Below are 17,788 nucleotides of genomic sequence, written 5' to 3'. Positions count from 1 at the left end.
AACCCCCTCCCCCCGCGGTGTGAATATGGCATCATTCAGCACTAAATACTAGTTAGCAGCTAAGCAGCGTGATTAGCAGCAATAATTTATTTTAAAAATCGTTTGTGTATTCGACCCTTAACATGGTTAAGAACATGGATGGATGGATGGATGGATGGATGGATGGATGGATGGATGGATGGATGGATGGATGGATGGATGGATGGATGGATGGATGGATGGATGGATGGATGGATGGATGGATGGATAGATGGATGGATGGATAGATGGTTTTTGTATTCGCGGCAGCAACGTTGACACGGTGACGTAAGCACCCGGTCTGACCCGGAAGTGACGCAAGCGGGCCCGTCAGACTGTGTTGATGTTTTGTGCACGAGCTCTCGCCTGGGAAGACGGAGACGTATTTTTTGTTTTTTTTTTCTCGTTTGTTTGTATGCTGTGTTCCGTCCAAACGTGGATGGGAATCGTCGTGGTGCCGACGGGGAACATTCGCTCGATGATTCGCGGCTAACCAGCTAGCTCGACGTCGAACACAGCCAATCTTTTGATCCAAAAAGGCGGACTGACTAGTCGCCCTCTACCCCTCCACCCCACCCCCTCTCCACCTCCACCTCCCGTTCCTGCTCCTCCTCCCCACCATGACGATCTTGCCCAAAAAGAAGCCCAGCTCCGGGGTCGGGGTCGCGGATCACGCTGACGACAGCGACCGGCGGAGCGTCGCGGACCCTCACCAACATCCGCACCCTCACGCGGGGAGGACCGGAGCCCGGCCGCGGGCTTCTCCGCCGCCGTGGACGTACCAGCCCACACCGCCTTCCGCCAGAGACGAGCGGCGGAGCATCGAGGCGAGCTCCCGGCCTCAGCAGGCCTCTCCTCCGCCTGGCGGCTCAGTGGCCTCCGCGGGGCCGTGCGACGGCAGGGAAGGCGCTGGCGGCGGTGGCTTGGTGGCGACCTCCCGCGGGGACTTGGTGGTGCAGGCCGGCGTTGTGGGCTGCGGCGGGAGTATCGGCGGCTGCTGCTCCGGGCCCGGACTCAGTAAAAGGCGGCGGCAAGCGGGCACCTGCTCCGGCTCGGCGGCGCTGGCCGGAGGAGGGCAGGCCGGCGTGAGCGGTCCCGGCGGCGTTGGCACCAGCCAGGAACCGGACGAGGGAGCCGGCGGCAACAACAGCGAGGACGAGTACGAGAACGCCGCCCGCCTGCAGGCCGTTGACCCGGCCACCGCCGAGCAGGTAAGCGCCACAAATCCAATACCGTGTGGGGGTCCTGGGTCGCATCTAAAATGGACGCTACGGTACGTGGGAATGAGTGAATGACAGAATGACGACGATTTTGGGTTCACGTCTATCTTGTCGTCGTCATAGCAACACGTGGTTGGGCTTGCAGTTGCACTAAAATACGTTTCTGATAGCTCGTAACAGAGTACACATACCTCGTTGCTGCATTGAAGTAGATTTATCCAACTCCTTTCACCCACTACATTTAAAAACAGATATACTGTATGCTGTTTACTTTGTACACCAAATTTACTTTGTCACGTAATGGATGGAAGTCTAATAGTATAAACAAAAGGTGCCACTGTACTTCGGGTGGCTGAAAGTGATTGACTACAACTGACTTGAGGTGAAAGCCATATGGTGCCTATGATTCCAACCCCTGCCCCCTCCCCAATTTCCTAGAGTGGAACAAAGATCCATCATCAGGCTTGGCATTTCTAACAGGTATGATTGGCTTGTGTTGTCATAATAATTTACCAAAACATCATGGTAAGCATGCTAGAAGACAACAGCTGTCCATTTCATTGTCAAAAAAGTATATCTGTGCAATTAGTCAGTGCAATGGAAAACGTGCGTTAATTATACAGTCCCGCCATGCTCATGTGCAAGTTTCCACCACTTCTATTTTTAAACCAACTTGACACTTAAAATGTAAATTACTACTGACATTCTATTTCACATCAAAGCAAATTATTTGACGTCAAATCCTTTTGAACTGACAAACTACGGTGCATAGAAGCGTGGTGAAAATTGCATCCAGAAGTATGTGTGACGTCATGGGGTAAAGCCAGACCTGGCTGCAGAAAGAAATTACAGTCGGGGCATTCGTTTTTTTTCGGGGGGCATAATTCTTCAATATAAATCTAAGGTTCTTCAGGCTGAATAGTGGCGTTGTGAGTCGTGACAACGGCAAAAGTGCTCAGAAATATTTTTTGTCACTTCAAATTGGCAGTTAATCATGAAATCTAAAAGGCAAACAAAAAATAATAGTGTAGTTCTTTGTGCATTTATTAAACTCAAAAGATCATTAGCAACAAAGCCGAACACCATTTCTGGAGGTAACTATATGTCCGAAGGAATGACTCTGTGACCCAACCCCTTTTACCTGTGAGTGGCGAGCAGTTGCCTTCCTCCGCTGGTTGGATTTAAGGCCTTACGATACGGATATAATTTCATATCTCGTGGTTTTTGTCAGACATCTCTATTCATTGGTCTTTGACTCAGCATGAGACTGCAACGTTTTCTGTGTTTGGCGTCCGCATTATGCAATTTATTTTATTGATATTTATTTCCTTACAAGTATTCACTTCCCTATCTCTTATTAATGTATTAATATAACTTTTATTTACTTGTATACCTACCTACTTATATTTATGAATTTTATTTTGTGTTATTTAATTTTACTTGCCTCAACTGCAAAACTGATAATGATGCAAGAACGATATTATATGGCTTCAGTGAACTCTAAAAGGATCATGTTTAAAGTGCGTTGCTTATTTGAACTTGGTGACAGTCGTCAACATTAACAAGCTTGGCAATAAAAAACAGAATTCAACTCACATTGTACTGCGATGTAATAAGTCATTTTATTCTGCAAATAAGTTGTTGCTGCTGTTGTTTGTGTGCGTTTGTTGAACCACATCGCTGTGTGTTGTTCTACAATTAACACCTTGACTTAGTCTCTTGTCGTCTTGTCTTTCCTCTGTCTGCTTTGATCAACTGTTGTTTACCTGTCATGCTGCTGTTTTTTTGTTTGTTTGTTTTCCCCCCCTGTTGTTCACAACCCCCCACCCCCCTCACCCCCACCCCCACATCTTGCAGCACTTGCTACTTGGAGTTTGATTTTGTTTTTAAGTGAAATCCTGCCTGTTTGGACTTCTCTGCCTCTTCACCCTGCTTCCTTGCATTTTGGTCCACGATCACACCCCAAACATGACAACATCAGTGAGTGTGTTTGCATGCGTTGTGTGTGTGGCTTTGACTGGTTAAAATAAAAGCTTCCCACTCACATGTGAACGTTGTAACGTGAGGACTCGCAGGAATTCCAGCGACGTCAACTGTGTCAGCCTGGATCGAGGTTTGACGTTTCGTGGCTCTCAACCATTACAATACGTCGCTTTGCATCACTTTTTTTTTATTCCGCAAAAAGGCAGCAGGAGACGCAGTTTGCAACATAAATAATATGACGTGGGCGGTCAACCGGCCAGCGAACGAGCACATGCTGGCTAACCCAGAAGTAGATTTGTACGTCAAAGGACGCGCGACTGACCGCCCCCCACCCCCATCCCGATTGTCATTGGCTAGCTTTAACTGTCAATCAAAGCCTAACTTGAAAGGAAGTATATGGTTGGTTGTCAAGTCATACTTTACTTGAAGCCGTAGCAACGCAAGTTGACGTGACGGATAGGAAAACAGATTGGCGAGGCCTCTCAAAACAGCGTCCAACCCAGGGCGGGCACAGCTAACTGCCAGGGCGGGCCCGGCCCCCTTATGCCCGCCCATTCCGAGGTCCGAGTAAAGCTAGGCCAGTTACTTTTTCAACATCAATGGATGCCAACATAGTCTATGAAAGACGTAAATAGAGAGCGGTAAAGTCAATGTTTGAGATCATTGATTGATTGATTGAAATGTTGGGGTATTTACAGAAAAAAGAGCCAGAGCAATGTCCTGGAAGAATGTGAACCATGAGCATTAATGACAAGGGCAACAATTTAGGCTAAGCAAGATAGTCTCCATCCATGGCGTTATTGAACAGCACTGTCTGGTGTTGTCTGCTACAAGACTGTTTTAGATGAAAATAGAAAGAAAAGCTTCCTTTTTAATTAAGTTAATGCACTGCATCAACTCATGTAGACTTCACTCCAATGCATTTGAATGAAATAAGTGAATATGGCTTTGTAAAATGTATGATCGCATAATCCAAATCGATTGGCAAATGTAGAATTTTCTCTGAGCTGTACTTATAATGTTGGTTCCTGTGTAGTTATTTAAATGCAATTTGTGTGTCGTTGCAAATGTTCTGTGAATGTTAAAAAAAAAAAAAGTTATTTCACCGCATTATAGGCATCTTTGGTCTTGGGCGCTGTGCATACTATTTTAATTGGATTGTTATTTACTGGAATTATGACATTTTTAGTGTGTTAGTGTAGCTTTGTGCAACACGTTCTGGGCGCCAAAGGAATAGTGCTATATATATATACATTGCAAAAGTGATAATTTAGCCGTATGTTGCAAAATATGTGCGCTTTGTCTCACCTGTGCAACAACTCTACATGAGAAAAGAGTGCAAACAAGCTACTGGCAACAGTCATTCGGGACATGCAGTTTGACAGTTCGTTTTAGGATATTAAATTGTTGGAACCGAGTTGGTGTGGTAACAGAACTTGCTTGTAAACCAAGGACTTTCTGTACAGTGTTTTCACTCCTCACTGCTGTAATGACAATCATTAATTCTGACTGTGTGTTTGTGTGTGTGCAGCAAGAGGACTGGTTTGAAAAAACTCTGCGGGACAAGAAAGGTTTCGTTATCAAGAAGATGAAGGAGGACGGAGCGTGTCTCTTCAGAGCCGTCGGTGAGTCAAATGCTTCCTCTTTTGGCCATCATGGTACTGTGGTGTTTGGATGGCTAAAAAAGTGGAAGATTATAGTCGTGTCGCAAGTTTTTGAGTTGGTTTGTTTTGTTGTATGAGACAAAATTTGAGGTATCTGAGTGACTTTCAAAAATGCATTTGCTTGTGGGAAGTGGGAAAAATGAAGCAAATCAGGTACTGTAACGTCCTCACATTTGGACAGTCAGAGTCACAGTCACCGATTCCCTTTCAGCGGTTTGATGGACGGGACAAACAGTCACACAAATACAAAATGGAAGAGTTACTGGCTAAACATCATTCATGCATGATGCCCTTTAACAATACATCACATTTCTTCTACGCCATTATTTTCTTTGCCATGAAGTGATGACTTGAGAATAAAAACCGGAGTTGCCTTCCTCAGTTGGTCAAACCACATCATCGTTGACAGAGCATTTGAAATATATGATGTACAGAGCGATAGTTCAACTTGGTACCAAGAAACTATTTTGTGTTTTGTGACATCTATAGGCAGTCACTGTTTGTGGCAGATTTCGGCCCGTATTGCTGAGGAACACTCTTTAGAAATGAGTTTGGAAACTTCTGGCAACTTTTGAAAAGTGACTTAAAATGCTAAGCTGATGCACTTTCCCATTAGATGATATTTTGTTGTTACACAGTCAACTTACTTGGGGGCCAAATCATTTAAAAACATTACGTTCGGAATCGCGCACAGTAGTATTAGCAAGCACACTCTCACTCACTGCAGATTAAATCAAGCTTGTCTTGCAAAATTTTCAACATTAGTTTTCAAGACTTGCATTTCTCTGGTGACTTGTTGGCTAACTTGAAATGATGGGTTTAAATAATTCCACACTTGCAGTTAAAACTAAACGTATATGGAGACAGATTATATTAGATATAAATAAAACAAACCTAGAATATGTTGTTTATATTACTCTTACAAATAAAAACAGCATGATAAGCTAATCTTAGTTCACACATTTAAATATATCATGGCAACGACATGGCAAGGTTACTTAGGATCTTTTATCAACCAATAGAGGCACCAGCCAGCAACTTATCTGGAAAAGGATTTGGTAACATAAAATATGTATGTGTGCGTTTGTGTCAGCTGACCAGGTATATGGCGATCAGGACATGCACGAGGTGGTGAGGAAACACTGCATGGACTATCTGGTGAGTGGCACTTTCGCGTCATTCCTACAGAAGGTTAAACAAATGTTTTAAAGTGCATGTTTGTCATGTCTTTGTCTGTGTGGAAAAATGTATTATAATAGCATCTAGTAGGATTTTTTTTAATCCGACTTTTTCCTCACAGATGAAGAACGCTGACTATTTTTCCAACTACGTGACGGAGGACTTCACCACATACATCAACAGGAAGAGGAAAAACAATTGCCATGGCAACCACATTGAGATGCAGGCCATGGCGGAGATGTACAACAGGCCAGTTGAGGTGTACCAGTACGGCACAGGTGTCTCTGATCGTTCTCATCTCGATATGAAGTTGTTAATTTTAGGGCTTGCAATGGTTATTCAAATAACTGAAGCAAAATCTCTGCCTCAAACCTTCTCTGTGTAGAAATAAATTAGCATGAAGATAATAAAAATGCAATGTGTACAACAAAAGCACATCTACGATCGCCAACATAAGGAAATAGCTGACACGTACATGTTAATGTGTTTATTAATGCTAAATCAATTAATATGTGGTATAATCTGTAGAATTCTCGAGTCTAACAATTTTCAATATCTGTAGCCCTACTTAGTTTTGTTACGCCCATTGTAGCTATCAGTCATCTACCTTCACGCTAAGCCCCGCCTCTTCTGCCACAGAGCCAATCAACACCTTCCATGGCATCCACCAGAATAACGACGAGCCCATCCGAGTTAGCTACCACCGTAACATCCACTACAACTCTGTGGTCAACCCCAACAAGGCCACCATCGGTGTGGGCCTCGGCCTGCCTGCCTTCAAGCCAGGGGTACGAACCTGCGTCCCTGCACAAACATACAGCCTATAAGTGCACTTAAACAAATATGCCACAACTCAAATAGACAAATGTACTTATCATAATTTATGAATCCATCTTCTCACCTTTATTAACTGCAATGTTTTAAGTAATATTATTCACATAATATACAGTGATAATTTCATTTAGAGGTGCCCCAACTTGAATTTTGAATTGAACTGAATTTGAATTGTCTGAGAAACTTTTTGTTGTGGATTATGCTAATTATTCCGACTATTATGTCACATTGGGAGCTGAAGCGCAGATTTACACATTTAGGGAAGTAGTGAGAATACTAAAGATTGACTTGTTTGTATAATTTGACACTTAGTGGGTTGGCAGACATTCCTGACACGCAACTATGTAGATATTAAAAAGTCATTTTACATATTCTGACCCCTTATACCATGTCATTAGTACGCGGACCAATCCCTGATGAAGTCAGCCATCAAGACGTCAGAGGAGTCGTGGATTGAGCAGCAGATGTTGGAAGACAAGAAGCGAGCGAGCGACTGGGAGGCGACCTGCGAGGCCATCGAGGAGCAGGTGGCCAGGGAGTCGTACCTGCAATGGCTTCGGGACCAGGAGAAGCAGGCCCGACAGGTCAGCACCTAATTTTGACTTATATGTAAAGGTTTTAGATGCAGAATGAGAACAAGGGTAAAACAAAAGACAATTATCTGTGGTACCTTGATTAACGAGTGTCCCAGCCTGTTTTTTTGTTTTTTTTGTCCCCCCCAAGTCAGCAATTTTTTTTCTTTATGTTGCAAGCTAAACTGTGAGTTAAACAGCACTTGAATGAAGTTAAACAAATGATGCAATTAAGATTAGATCCCGACCGATTAATAGGCCGCCGATTATAATCGGCCAGTTATTGGCCTTCAAACATCAGCCAAAACAATCGGGCAATTGAGCCAAATGATTATTTTCCCCTTAAAACGTTAACGAAGAAGACCGAAGTTTCCAACGTTGTGAAAGTACCTTGAATGCACCATTTTGCTTGCGTAGCATTAGCAACTAGAAAGTGTGGAGCATGTTATTCTGTTGTCCCTAAACGTCCTTTAAGTTGTTTAGTGACCCCGCTGTCGGAGTTAACTGTAAAACTAAAAAACTAAATACACAACGTTAAGAATTACATCCATTGTATATTTTATATATATATATATATATATATATATATATATATATATATATATATATAATCAGCAGATTAATCGATAATCAGATTCGGTATTGTTTTCTGACAATAATTGGTATCGGTATTGGCCTAAAAAAAAAAAATGCATATCAGTCAGGCCCTAAGATACTATAATGCCCTCGCTTATGGGCAAGATGATTTTTCTGCTTATTTCATATTCTGCAAATGCAATATTAATCAGAATACCCTATTTAGACGAGTGGAGACGCATAGAACATATTATTGGAAAGAATTATTTTTTTTATTTATGCTTTTAACATTTAAAATGTTAATTCATAAGAGCAAATTTGCCTACTGCAAGACAAAATAATGTACGTGAGATATTCATAAATAGTCACACTTTCTAAATATAAGTGCAATTTCTGCCGCCTATTTTTATTCAAATCTCTTTGGGGGTGTATTAAAGTAATTCCTGTCTACTACTTGCAATCTCCGCCCCTTCAGCCCAGGAAAGCCAGCGCCACCTGCAGCTCGGCCACGGCGGCGGCCTCCAGTGGCCTGGAGGAGTGGGCTGCTCGGTCGCCACGGCAACGAGAGACTGACCCCTCTCACTCGGACCTCACCAGCGCCCCTTCGACGATCATCAAGCCGCCTTCCCCTGCCGGCGCCGCCCACATTCTCAACAAGCCACCCTCACCTTGCGCGCCAGGTAACGCCCACCGGTGACTCGGGTTGCAAAGGGGTGGAAAATTGACAGTACATTTCAGGATTGTCTGGGGTGAAGTCGGTCAGATGGCGAATTTGGAGACATTTAGTTTTTTTTTCTTGTGCCAGAAAAAAATGGCCTGATCAAAAAATACCTTCAAACTAGAGTTTCAGTTCAAAATATTCACCATTAAGCTCGTATGAGCCAAATTCTGACGGGTTCTCCTAATAATTTAATAATAATTTATTATGATGTAATTTATAATATATACAGTATAATTATAATAAGTTTCCAACCCTCCAGTTGACGCGACTCATTGGGCTACTTTGTGTGTGCGTGTTTTTAATATGCTATAATGTGTTTGTGTGGTTGCAGGTCCCAGTAATCAGAGTCGTCATCATTTAGAGTACAGAGCCATAATGCAGGAGATGTCACCGACGGCATTTGGTGAGAAAGATCAAGTGTGCTCACTATGTAGAGCTGGGTCATATTTTCATAAAAAACATGGTTCAGTATATCACTGTATATCATCTTTGTGTTCAACTATACAAATGTAGATTTTCAGATATCAGTACATTAGGGACTAAACTAAGTGAAGATCATTTGTCTCTATATATGCCTCCCAGTTTTGAACAATAGTCGGTGGCTAGCAGCAGGCTAGCATCAAATACCCTTTGATTAAACCAAGTTCCAATTCATGAACATAACGTTCACAAAGAATAAGACAAATATTCTTTATCCTCACAGAAGTTTTGGACGTGTTCAAACTAAAATGTAAAGAAACAAATATGTCCTTTGTTTGGCTTCACCAAAACCCTACAGAATCCCTACCATTTAATTTGAGTTTTAGCAACACACGTTTGTCATTTTATAGTATTGAAGTCACCATTTAATTCAACTGTAATGTCTAGGTCTGAACACTGGGGGGCACCAACATAATGTCTGAGAAGATGAACAAAGGCACATAGAAGAACTCTGACGTCATGCGCTGTGTGCTGAGCGCTAAATAAATAAAGGCTTGCTGTTACAATTACTACACTGACCAAACCTGAATGTTCAGGGCAAACCCACATAGCGACTCCCGCCCATTGTAAAACTCTTTGCAAAGGCTCTCACTTGCTGTGATCATACCACAAATTTCTAATGGGCCCATGTTCCATTGTGTTACATATTTAAAAAAAAACAAAAAAAACACACATGCTTACTGCCATGATACAACGTGCCGTAGCAGCCCAACTTTGCGACGTTCCCATCAATGGCAATGTGCATTGAAAAAAAGTATTAAAACAAAGTTTTATGGACTGATGAGACCAAGATGAATCTCTACCAATGTGATTGAAAGGCCAAAGTATGGAAAAGAAAGCATCAGCTAAAAATACACAAGCTCACGATCAAGCAGTGAGGCATGGTGGAGGTGGCTTGGGCTTGCATGGCTGCTTCTGGAACTGGGCTCACAAGTCTTTATTGTTGATGTACCTCAAAATGAATTCTCAAGTCTACAAAACCGTTTTGACCGGCAATTTACTGAAAAACGCATGGAATTATGAACTTATTGTGTGTGTATACAGTCAGTTATACAGTTCAACAAAAACAAATGGATTGACCTTGCTCCCTTCCTCTGCTTTCATTTTTCTTAGCAAGACACAGTGTCCAATCACCGGTGAGCTATTTTTGCATTAATTGAAGGCAATTAACTTCAAAGACGCTGCTGGTTTTTATTTTTTAGGTACAATGCAAACGTGAACTGCCGATTTAAAGTTAACGAGCAATATCGATTCTGACGCCTGCGTATCGATAAGTGTATTGTGATGAGGCCCGCAACGATATATTGCTGTATCGATTTTTTGAGAACACCCCTACATTTTTTCCCCCCTCTCCAGGTCTAAGCGACTGGGAAGACGATGAGATCCTGGCATCCGTCCTGGCCGTGTCCCAGCAGGAATATTTGGACAGCATGAAACATCAGAGCGGCGCCGTGCAGCATCGAGAGCGAGAAGCGTCGCCCGACAGCAGCTGATGGACACACATACATGACCTACGAACCCCTCCCCCTCGTCAACCACTGAAGACAAAGCCAGAAGAAAGAAATGCAGTTATTTTTTTCTCTCAAACTGTCGTCCATCCTTCCCTCCCTCGTGTCCTTTCCTCTGAGTGGGAACTTGAGCAGATTCTGGCTCAGCTAGCCAGTCGGGAACATGCTTGCCACACATTAAAGTCACGTGAGAGAGCTCATCCATGGGAACAAAACACGCGTTTCTTCTGCTAGCATGTTCCGCATTATCACATATGATCACTGACCCGCTATAACCACAAGCCAGCTCTTGGCCACCGGAAACAATTTCCTCAGATGACCTCACTTTGGTTTTGTTTTAATTTATTCTGGTTTGCACAAGTGACACGACAACACAAGAATACTGGGCTTACGGGTGAAATTTCAGGAAGAACCCAAGATAGACTATAGGCTTCCCAGGTGAAACTACATTTGACCTTCTGTTAACTTTTGATCGCACTTGTCCTGTGAGAGTCATCCTGAAATTTTGCCCAATATCCCGAACTTTGTGAGTTGTGTGTGTGTATATATCGAGATGACTTCACGGCGACCACCTCTCAGCCACCGATTCATTCTGATTGGTTGTCGACCCAACCAGTTCATTTTATCCAACAGTAGCCAAAACACAAAAGCTTGCAAGGTCATGATGTCATCATTTTAAAGGATAGTTTCTAATTAGCTGCTATGCTAATCTACTGTTTGTGAAAACGAGATTTCCTAGTGCCGTGTTATCTGATAGCAGTTAGCTGGGACAAAGGGAAATTTAAACCAGGTTGAACTGTTTTCAACGCTCAAGATACTTCATTTCTACTTCAGTGAGCGAGCATAACTCACCTAACTGCAACATGAAAACGTCGCTTAGTGCGGCTCAATTGTAGCGGTTCTTTTTGACGAGTTAGCATTAGCATGCTTTCAGTTTAATTTCTGCTGACTGGCAAATTAAGTTTCCCTTCTGGTTTGTACAGAAAGATTGTTATTGAACATGTAGCACCAAGTTTGAGGAAGGCTAATCTGACAAAAGACATCGGCACGTCATGCCACACTTAATGCTTGAAGTCTACCCTTCCTTTTGGTGATCAGCTTCTTTGAGTTCCATCCAGCTTGGAAATCTTATTTTCTAAAACGTTTGTCTTCCTCTTCTTACCGCCATCATCGTCATCATCCTTAGCTGCATGTTTGATCATGACCAATATTGCCATGGAGACAAAGCGACAAATGAGAGGCAAAAGCAGAATTGTCAACACTTATTCTCTTCATGATTGATTATTGTTATTATTAATAATATAAGTTTGTTTTTATTTTATTGCTTGGGATGAAAATACCTTTTTTTCTTGGAATAAAAAGGAAAATTGTTTCAGACTGAGCTGCTGATTCTTGAAAAGCTGCACGATGACGCCAGCACGTCTGCCATTTGCCACATCATTGGTTCCTTTTTTTGTGGAATCAGTGTTTTGCAGATTTTTATTTTGCTTAAAATACAGATTATTTATTGCCGTATAGTACATTTTGTGGTGATTATTTTTCCACATGGACTATTACTGCAGACTTCCATGAATAAGCGTGAGCCGGGGAAAGTGTTGACGGACGTCAAAAGTATCATTTCACACTTAAAGCTAGTGTGATGTAGGCTATCTTATGTAAAGTAAAGAACAAATTAATCAACAACAGGTGGTTTGGATAGACGGAAGATGGTAACAGCTGCTGGTGTTCTTTCAATCACTTTATTTAACAAGCATAACATTGTGAGTCAACTGGTGAAAGATATATCTTTAAGCGTTTCGGGCCGTCAAGCCTCTGGCGTATGAAGCTTCGAACGTCATCTGTCACGTGATACTTGCAGAATGATACAAGCTCAGAAGCAGTGTGATTCAGGAGGTTCGAGGTACCAGTTTTATTTGAACATCACTAGAAATTTCTTCCTGGATTACTCGACGCACGCTCCGAATGAGGCCTGTCTTCCAAACTTTGTGATTTCTCATGTTGCGCATCCTTGTAATAAGTTGTCACCTTTATTTCTGAATCTGTACTTAATCTTAATTCCATTCCATCCATCCATTTTCTTGACCGCTTATTCCTCACAAGGGTCGCGGGGGCTGCTGGCTCCTATCTCAGCTGGCTCTGGGCAGTAGGCGGGGGACACCCTGGACTGGTTGCCAACCAATCGCAGGGCACACAGAGACGAACAACCATCCACGCACACACGCACACCTAGGGACAATTCGGAGCGCCCAATTAACCTGCCATGCATGTCTTAGGAATGTGGGAGGAGACCGGAGTACCCGGAGAAGACCCACGCGGGCACGGGGAGAACATGCAAACTCCACCCAGAAGGTCCGAGCCTGGACTCGAACCGGAGACCTCAGAACTGGGAAGTGGACGTGCTAACCACTTGACTACCGTGCCGCCCTAATCTTAATTCTCGCTCCAGTAATTCCTTTAATACATTTGAAGTTCTAATTAGGCGAAATACAACCTTACTACTGCTTTATCTCATGGTTATTTACCATCCCCCTGGACGGTACTCACTTACTCAGGCTTTCTCGATGAATTTTCTGAATTCATGGCTGACTTGGTAACTCACACTGAAAACATACTAATTGTGGGTGACTTTAATATTCACATAAAAGCTTACTCTCTGGTTTAGTGATGTAACTAAAACACTTAAACAATCATGTAGACAGCTTGAGCACAAATGGTGTGCAACAAAACTTGAGACTTTTGTCAAGCATGGTGTGATTGCTTGCATAAATAAAGAAGCGCTCACTTTGGCAAAAACTAATTATCTCTCTAGAATTATCGGTCTTAATAAAAATAACCCTAAATACTTATTTGATGCAGTAGCAATGTTAACGTAACAGCAGCCGACGTCACTACTGAGACAGCCCTTACTAAAGGGAGTAACGATCTTCTCCTAGCAATGGACTCCAATACCTCGTCAGTATTGTTAGTACTACTCGATCTTAGCACCACCTTCGATACCATCAATCATAATATTCTACTAGAACGCTTCCAAACATGCATTGGTATTTCAGACAGCACTCTCGTGGTTTCGTTCGTACCTCCCAAAGAGAACACACGGTGTAATCCATGGCAATGCGACCTCTGAGCTCTGTTACGTCACGTGTGGAGTCCCACAGGGGTCGGTACTAGGCCCACTCTTGTTTAACATTCATATGCTTCCGCTTGGCGATATTATACATAAATATAACATAAACTTTCACCGTTATGCCGACGATACTCAATTATATTGTCTCTACAAATAACAAATCATTAAAACTGCAATAACCTGGAGGTGTGCCTCGCCGACATGAAACAATGGATGTCGTTTAATTTTTTTCTTCTTAACCCAGATAAAACAAAGATGTTGATTGTCGGTCCCGCTCGTCATCAGCATCTGTTTACGAATACCTCTCGAAACCTTGATAAAAGTACTATTAGCCAAAGTGACTCAGTAAAAAATCTTGGCGTTATTTTTGAACAAACTCTTCAAATGCACATTCAAAATATCACTAGAACTGCTTTTTTTTTTTCATCTTTGTAATATTGCTCAAATTTGTTCTATTTTGTCTGATAGTGATGTAGAGATTATAATTCATGCATTTATTACGTCTCACTTCGACTACTGTAATGCATTACTCCCTGGTCTTCCCATGACCAGTCTTAAAAGTTTGCAGTTAGTCCAAAATGCAGCAGCTAGACTTTTGAATCGTACGAGAAACTTTGATCATATTACCCTGCTACTAGCCAACTTGCACTGGGTTCCGGTCCACTTGAGATGTGTTACTTATGATGTGTTAATATTACACAGCTTGGCGCCTTCCTATCTTGTCGAATTAATAGTACTGTACGTTCTGACACAAAACCTTCGTTCGCAACATGCTGGTCTTTTGGTGATTCCATGAGCCAAAAAGAAGTCAGCGTTTTCGATCCGGGCTCCAGTGCTCTGGAATGCCCTACGCTCGGAGGACAGAGCTGCTACCTCTGTAGAAACGTTTAAATTGAGTCTTAAGACACATTTTTTACAATTAGATTATTGCACAATAAATGAGAGTTGTGCATAATGTAAAAAACAAAGAATAGAGTTAAGAATAAAAATGATGGTCATTTACCTTTTTAACTGCTGTCCTCATTGTTTTTTGCCCTCTTTGGTTCATGTTCTCTCTCAGAAGTGTTGTTTTTTTTTGGCCTGGTGTTTTGTAAAGAACTGATCCATCCACTGATTTTTATTTTTATTTTCTCAATCAATCAATCATTCGGAAATGTCCAAGGCAAACATCATCTTAGTGAGCAAACGCCCGACTGGTGAACACTTTTTCTGGGCGATTCTTTTAAACTAATTCTGAAACTTCATGGAAACTTCCAGTATGGTGAGGCATCTTTTTCAGAAAAAAAAGGCCCGTCTCGTCGCAATAAAAAACTTACTGTGCCTTCATCAATCACCAATTGTTTGAATTTTTGCACAAATTCGTTGGCTGTTAGTTCATACATTTACGAAAAACTCGTAAATCGGAACACCTCATGGGCCGCGGGATGAATGATGAGGACGCTGTATAGACACCGATCTAGTATACGCTCATAGATACCTATGGTAGAGGTTCCGCTTAGCCAATGGGATGCCAGAACGATGCACAAACACCGATCTAGTATACGCTCATACCTATGGTAGGAAATAGCCATAGCCGAAAGTATGCTAATGTATTTCTACCTTTCGTATCTAGAAATTTCTTTCGTAACAAGAGGCAATATTTTCCCGTTGAGGCGTTTCGTAACTCGAAAATTTCGTATGAAGTGACGTTCGTAAGTAGAGGTTCCACTGTATATATAAACTTGACTTGACTTGACTACTTTTGTCTTGAACGCTTTCATGTCGGAACTGGGAAAAACCAACTCGGATATATCCGACTTACGACCATCCTCGAATGCAGCATGAGTACGCCACACAACTTGATGCAAGCCAATTCTTCAATAAACATTTGAAACGAAACGGTTCCATGCTGCAAGAAATCAGGGAGGAGAGAGAGGAAAGGAAGAGGAAAAAATAAATAAATAAACCTTGGCTGGTTTCAAACCAGTGACCTGCTGTTTACAGAAGGAGCACACTAACCACTATACTATTTGTTCAGTTCGGCTCAACAGTTAGTGCAAAAGTTTTACTTGTAGTTTACACAAGTGTCAGCCAGAACTGGGATTTTAAGACAGCCAATTGTCATTGCACTTTGGCATTGCAAATGTGAAGAATAACTGATTGCTTTGAATTCATTTGGACATAATGTTTACTGATAATGGCTACTTTTGTCACTATCCCATGGAGGTCTCAGAGAAAGTGGGCGTGCGTTTAGTCCGCAGAGGCGGTGCGGATGTGGGTCCGCACCTTATGATGTCATAAAATGAGCACTCGCTAGTTTTCTCAGGTTGGGAGGGGCTGGTGCTTGGAGAGCAGAATGACCTAGAATTTCTCAGAGAGGGGCGAATGGAGGAAAACATCACATTCATTAATTCATCACATTGTAGTAAAATGCGAGTTGAATTCTATTTTTATTATTGCCAAGCTTGTTAATGCTGATGACTGTCACCAAGTTCTAATAAACAAAGAACTTTGCACATAATCCTTTCAGATTAATATTTTGCTATAGTTTTCACTGATCCCATATAATATTTTGTATCATCAGTCTTGCAGTAGAGGCAAGTGAAATTAAATAACACAAAATAAAATGAATACTTGTCAGTAAATAAGTATCAATAAAATAACAAATTGTAGCATGCAGATACCATAAAACACTGAAACGATGCAAAATCTCATGCTGAGTCAAAGACCAAAGAATAGAGATGTCTGACAAAAACCACCGGATATGAAATTTTGTCCGTATCGTACAGCCTTAAATCCAACCAGCTAAGGAAGGCAACTGCTCGCCACTTGCAGATAAAAGGGTCACAGAGTCATTGCGTTGGACACAGTTGTCTCCAGAAATGGCGTTCGGCTTTGTTGCTAATGAACTTTTAAGTTGAATAAATGCACACAGAACTACACCATTGTTTCTCGTTTCTTTTAGATTTCATGATGAACTGCCACTTTTAAAACTCTTTGACTGCCAACGACGACTAATAATGATTAGTAAAATTCCGATGAATGGAAGACGATCTTTCATTTAGTAGCCACATTGTATATGTAGTAAAGGCAAACAATATTCTTTTTGTCTTGAAAGATGAGTTAAAATGCTCAAAAGCGGCTGGCACTGTGGATTTTTTTTTTGGTTTGTTTTTATAACGTGTGGCAGTCAAAGAGTTAAGTGACTGAAAATATTTCTGAGCATTTTTGCAGTTATTTCAACGCCACTGTTCAGCTTGAAAAACCTTAGATTTAGGTTGTAGAAGTGTGCCACCCACCCCCCTGTAATTTTTTTCTGCAGCCGGGTCTGCTGGAAGGTACACAGCTTTACCTTTATGGTAAATATACATTGCAATTTGGAACAATAAAGCTAGTGGCCAAAATATAGTGAGCATCACAGACCACGTCGGGTACATTAAAATGATTCATTTGAACCCAATTATTCTCTTTCAGTCATGTCGTCTTCCAACTGTCTTTTTTTTTTTGTGCTATATTTGAGTCCAACGTGGGTTCAAACTTCGAACTCATCGTGCGGCAGGTTTTACATTCTTGAAAAACAGTTGCACAAGAAACAAAGATAACATCAATTATTAATTTATATATTTACTGTTACTTCGTTCCTTGTGCTGTTCATTGCACAGAACTTTGCTTCAATTTGTATTTTGTAATATTAATTTATCCATCCATCCATCCATCCATTTTCTTGACCGCTTATTCCTCACAAGGGTCGCGGGGGGTGCTGGCGCCTATCTCAGCTGTCTTTGGGCAGTAGGCGGGGGACACCTTGGACTGGTTGCCAGCCAATCGCAGGGCACACAGAGACGAACAACCATCCACGCTCACAGGCACACCTAGGGACAATTCGGAGCGCCCAAATAACCTGCCATGCATGTCTTTGGAATGTGGGAG

General features: G+C 42.0%; 1 protein-coding gene across 2 annotated transcripts; it reads left to right on the top strand.

Moving 5' to 3' along the window:
* The first annotated feature begins 298 nt into the window (after nucleotides 1-298).
* On the top strand, nucleotides 299-12,132 carry otud5a (OTU deubiquitinase 5a). 2 transcript variants are annotated; one of them, XM_077514241.1, is made up of 9 exons: nucleotides 299-1,229; nucleotides 4,753-4,846; nucleotides 5,979-6,043; nucleotides 6,186-6,342; nucleotides 6,704-6,852; nucleotides 7,297-7,482; nucleotides 8,522-8,726; nucleotides 9,099-9,170; nucleotides 10,604-12,132. In XM_077514241.1, the coding sequence occupies exons 1-9, from the start codon at nucleotides 639-641 to the stop codon at nucleotides 10,738-10,740; spliced, it is 1,656 nt and encodes a 551-aa protein (XP_077370367.1). In that variant the 5' UTR covers nucleotides 299-638; the 3' UTR covers nucleotides 10,741-12,132. The 2 variants fall into 2 exon arrangements, with proteins under 2 accessions (XP_077370367.1, XP_077370368.1); XM_077514242.1 differs by lacking the exon at nucleotides 299-1,229 and adding an exon at nucleotides 1,310-1,718.
* The last annotated feature ends 5,656 nt before the right edge of the window (nucleotides 12,133-17,788 follow it).

Source organism: Festucalex cinctus, chromosome 2 (genome assembly GCF_051991245.1).
Source record: "Festucalex cinctus isolate MCC-2025b chromosome 2, RoL_Fcin_1.0, whole genome shotgun sequence".
Lineage (NCBI taxonomy): Eukaryota > Metazoa > Chordata > Actinopteri > Syngnathiformes > Syngnathidae > Festucalex > Festucalex cinctus.
This window is presented reverse-complemented; position numbering and strand designations above follow the sequence as displayed.

Coding starts and splice junctions, on each gene's coding strand:
- otud5a (XM_077514241.1), top strand. CDS start 639: ATGACGATCTTGCCCAAAAAGAAGCCCAGCTCCGGGGTCGGGGTCGCG. Junction 7,483..8,521: donor AGGAGAAGCAGGCCCGACAG/GTCAGCACCTAA, acceptor CCGCCCCTTCAG/CCCAGGAAAGCCAGCGCCAC. Junction 9,171..10,603: donor GATGTCACCGACGGCATTTG/GTGAGAAAGATC, acceptor CCCCCTCTCCAG/GTCTAAGCGACTGGGAAGAC.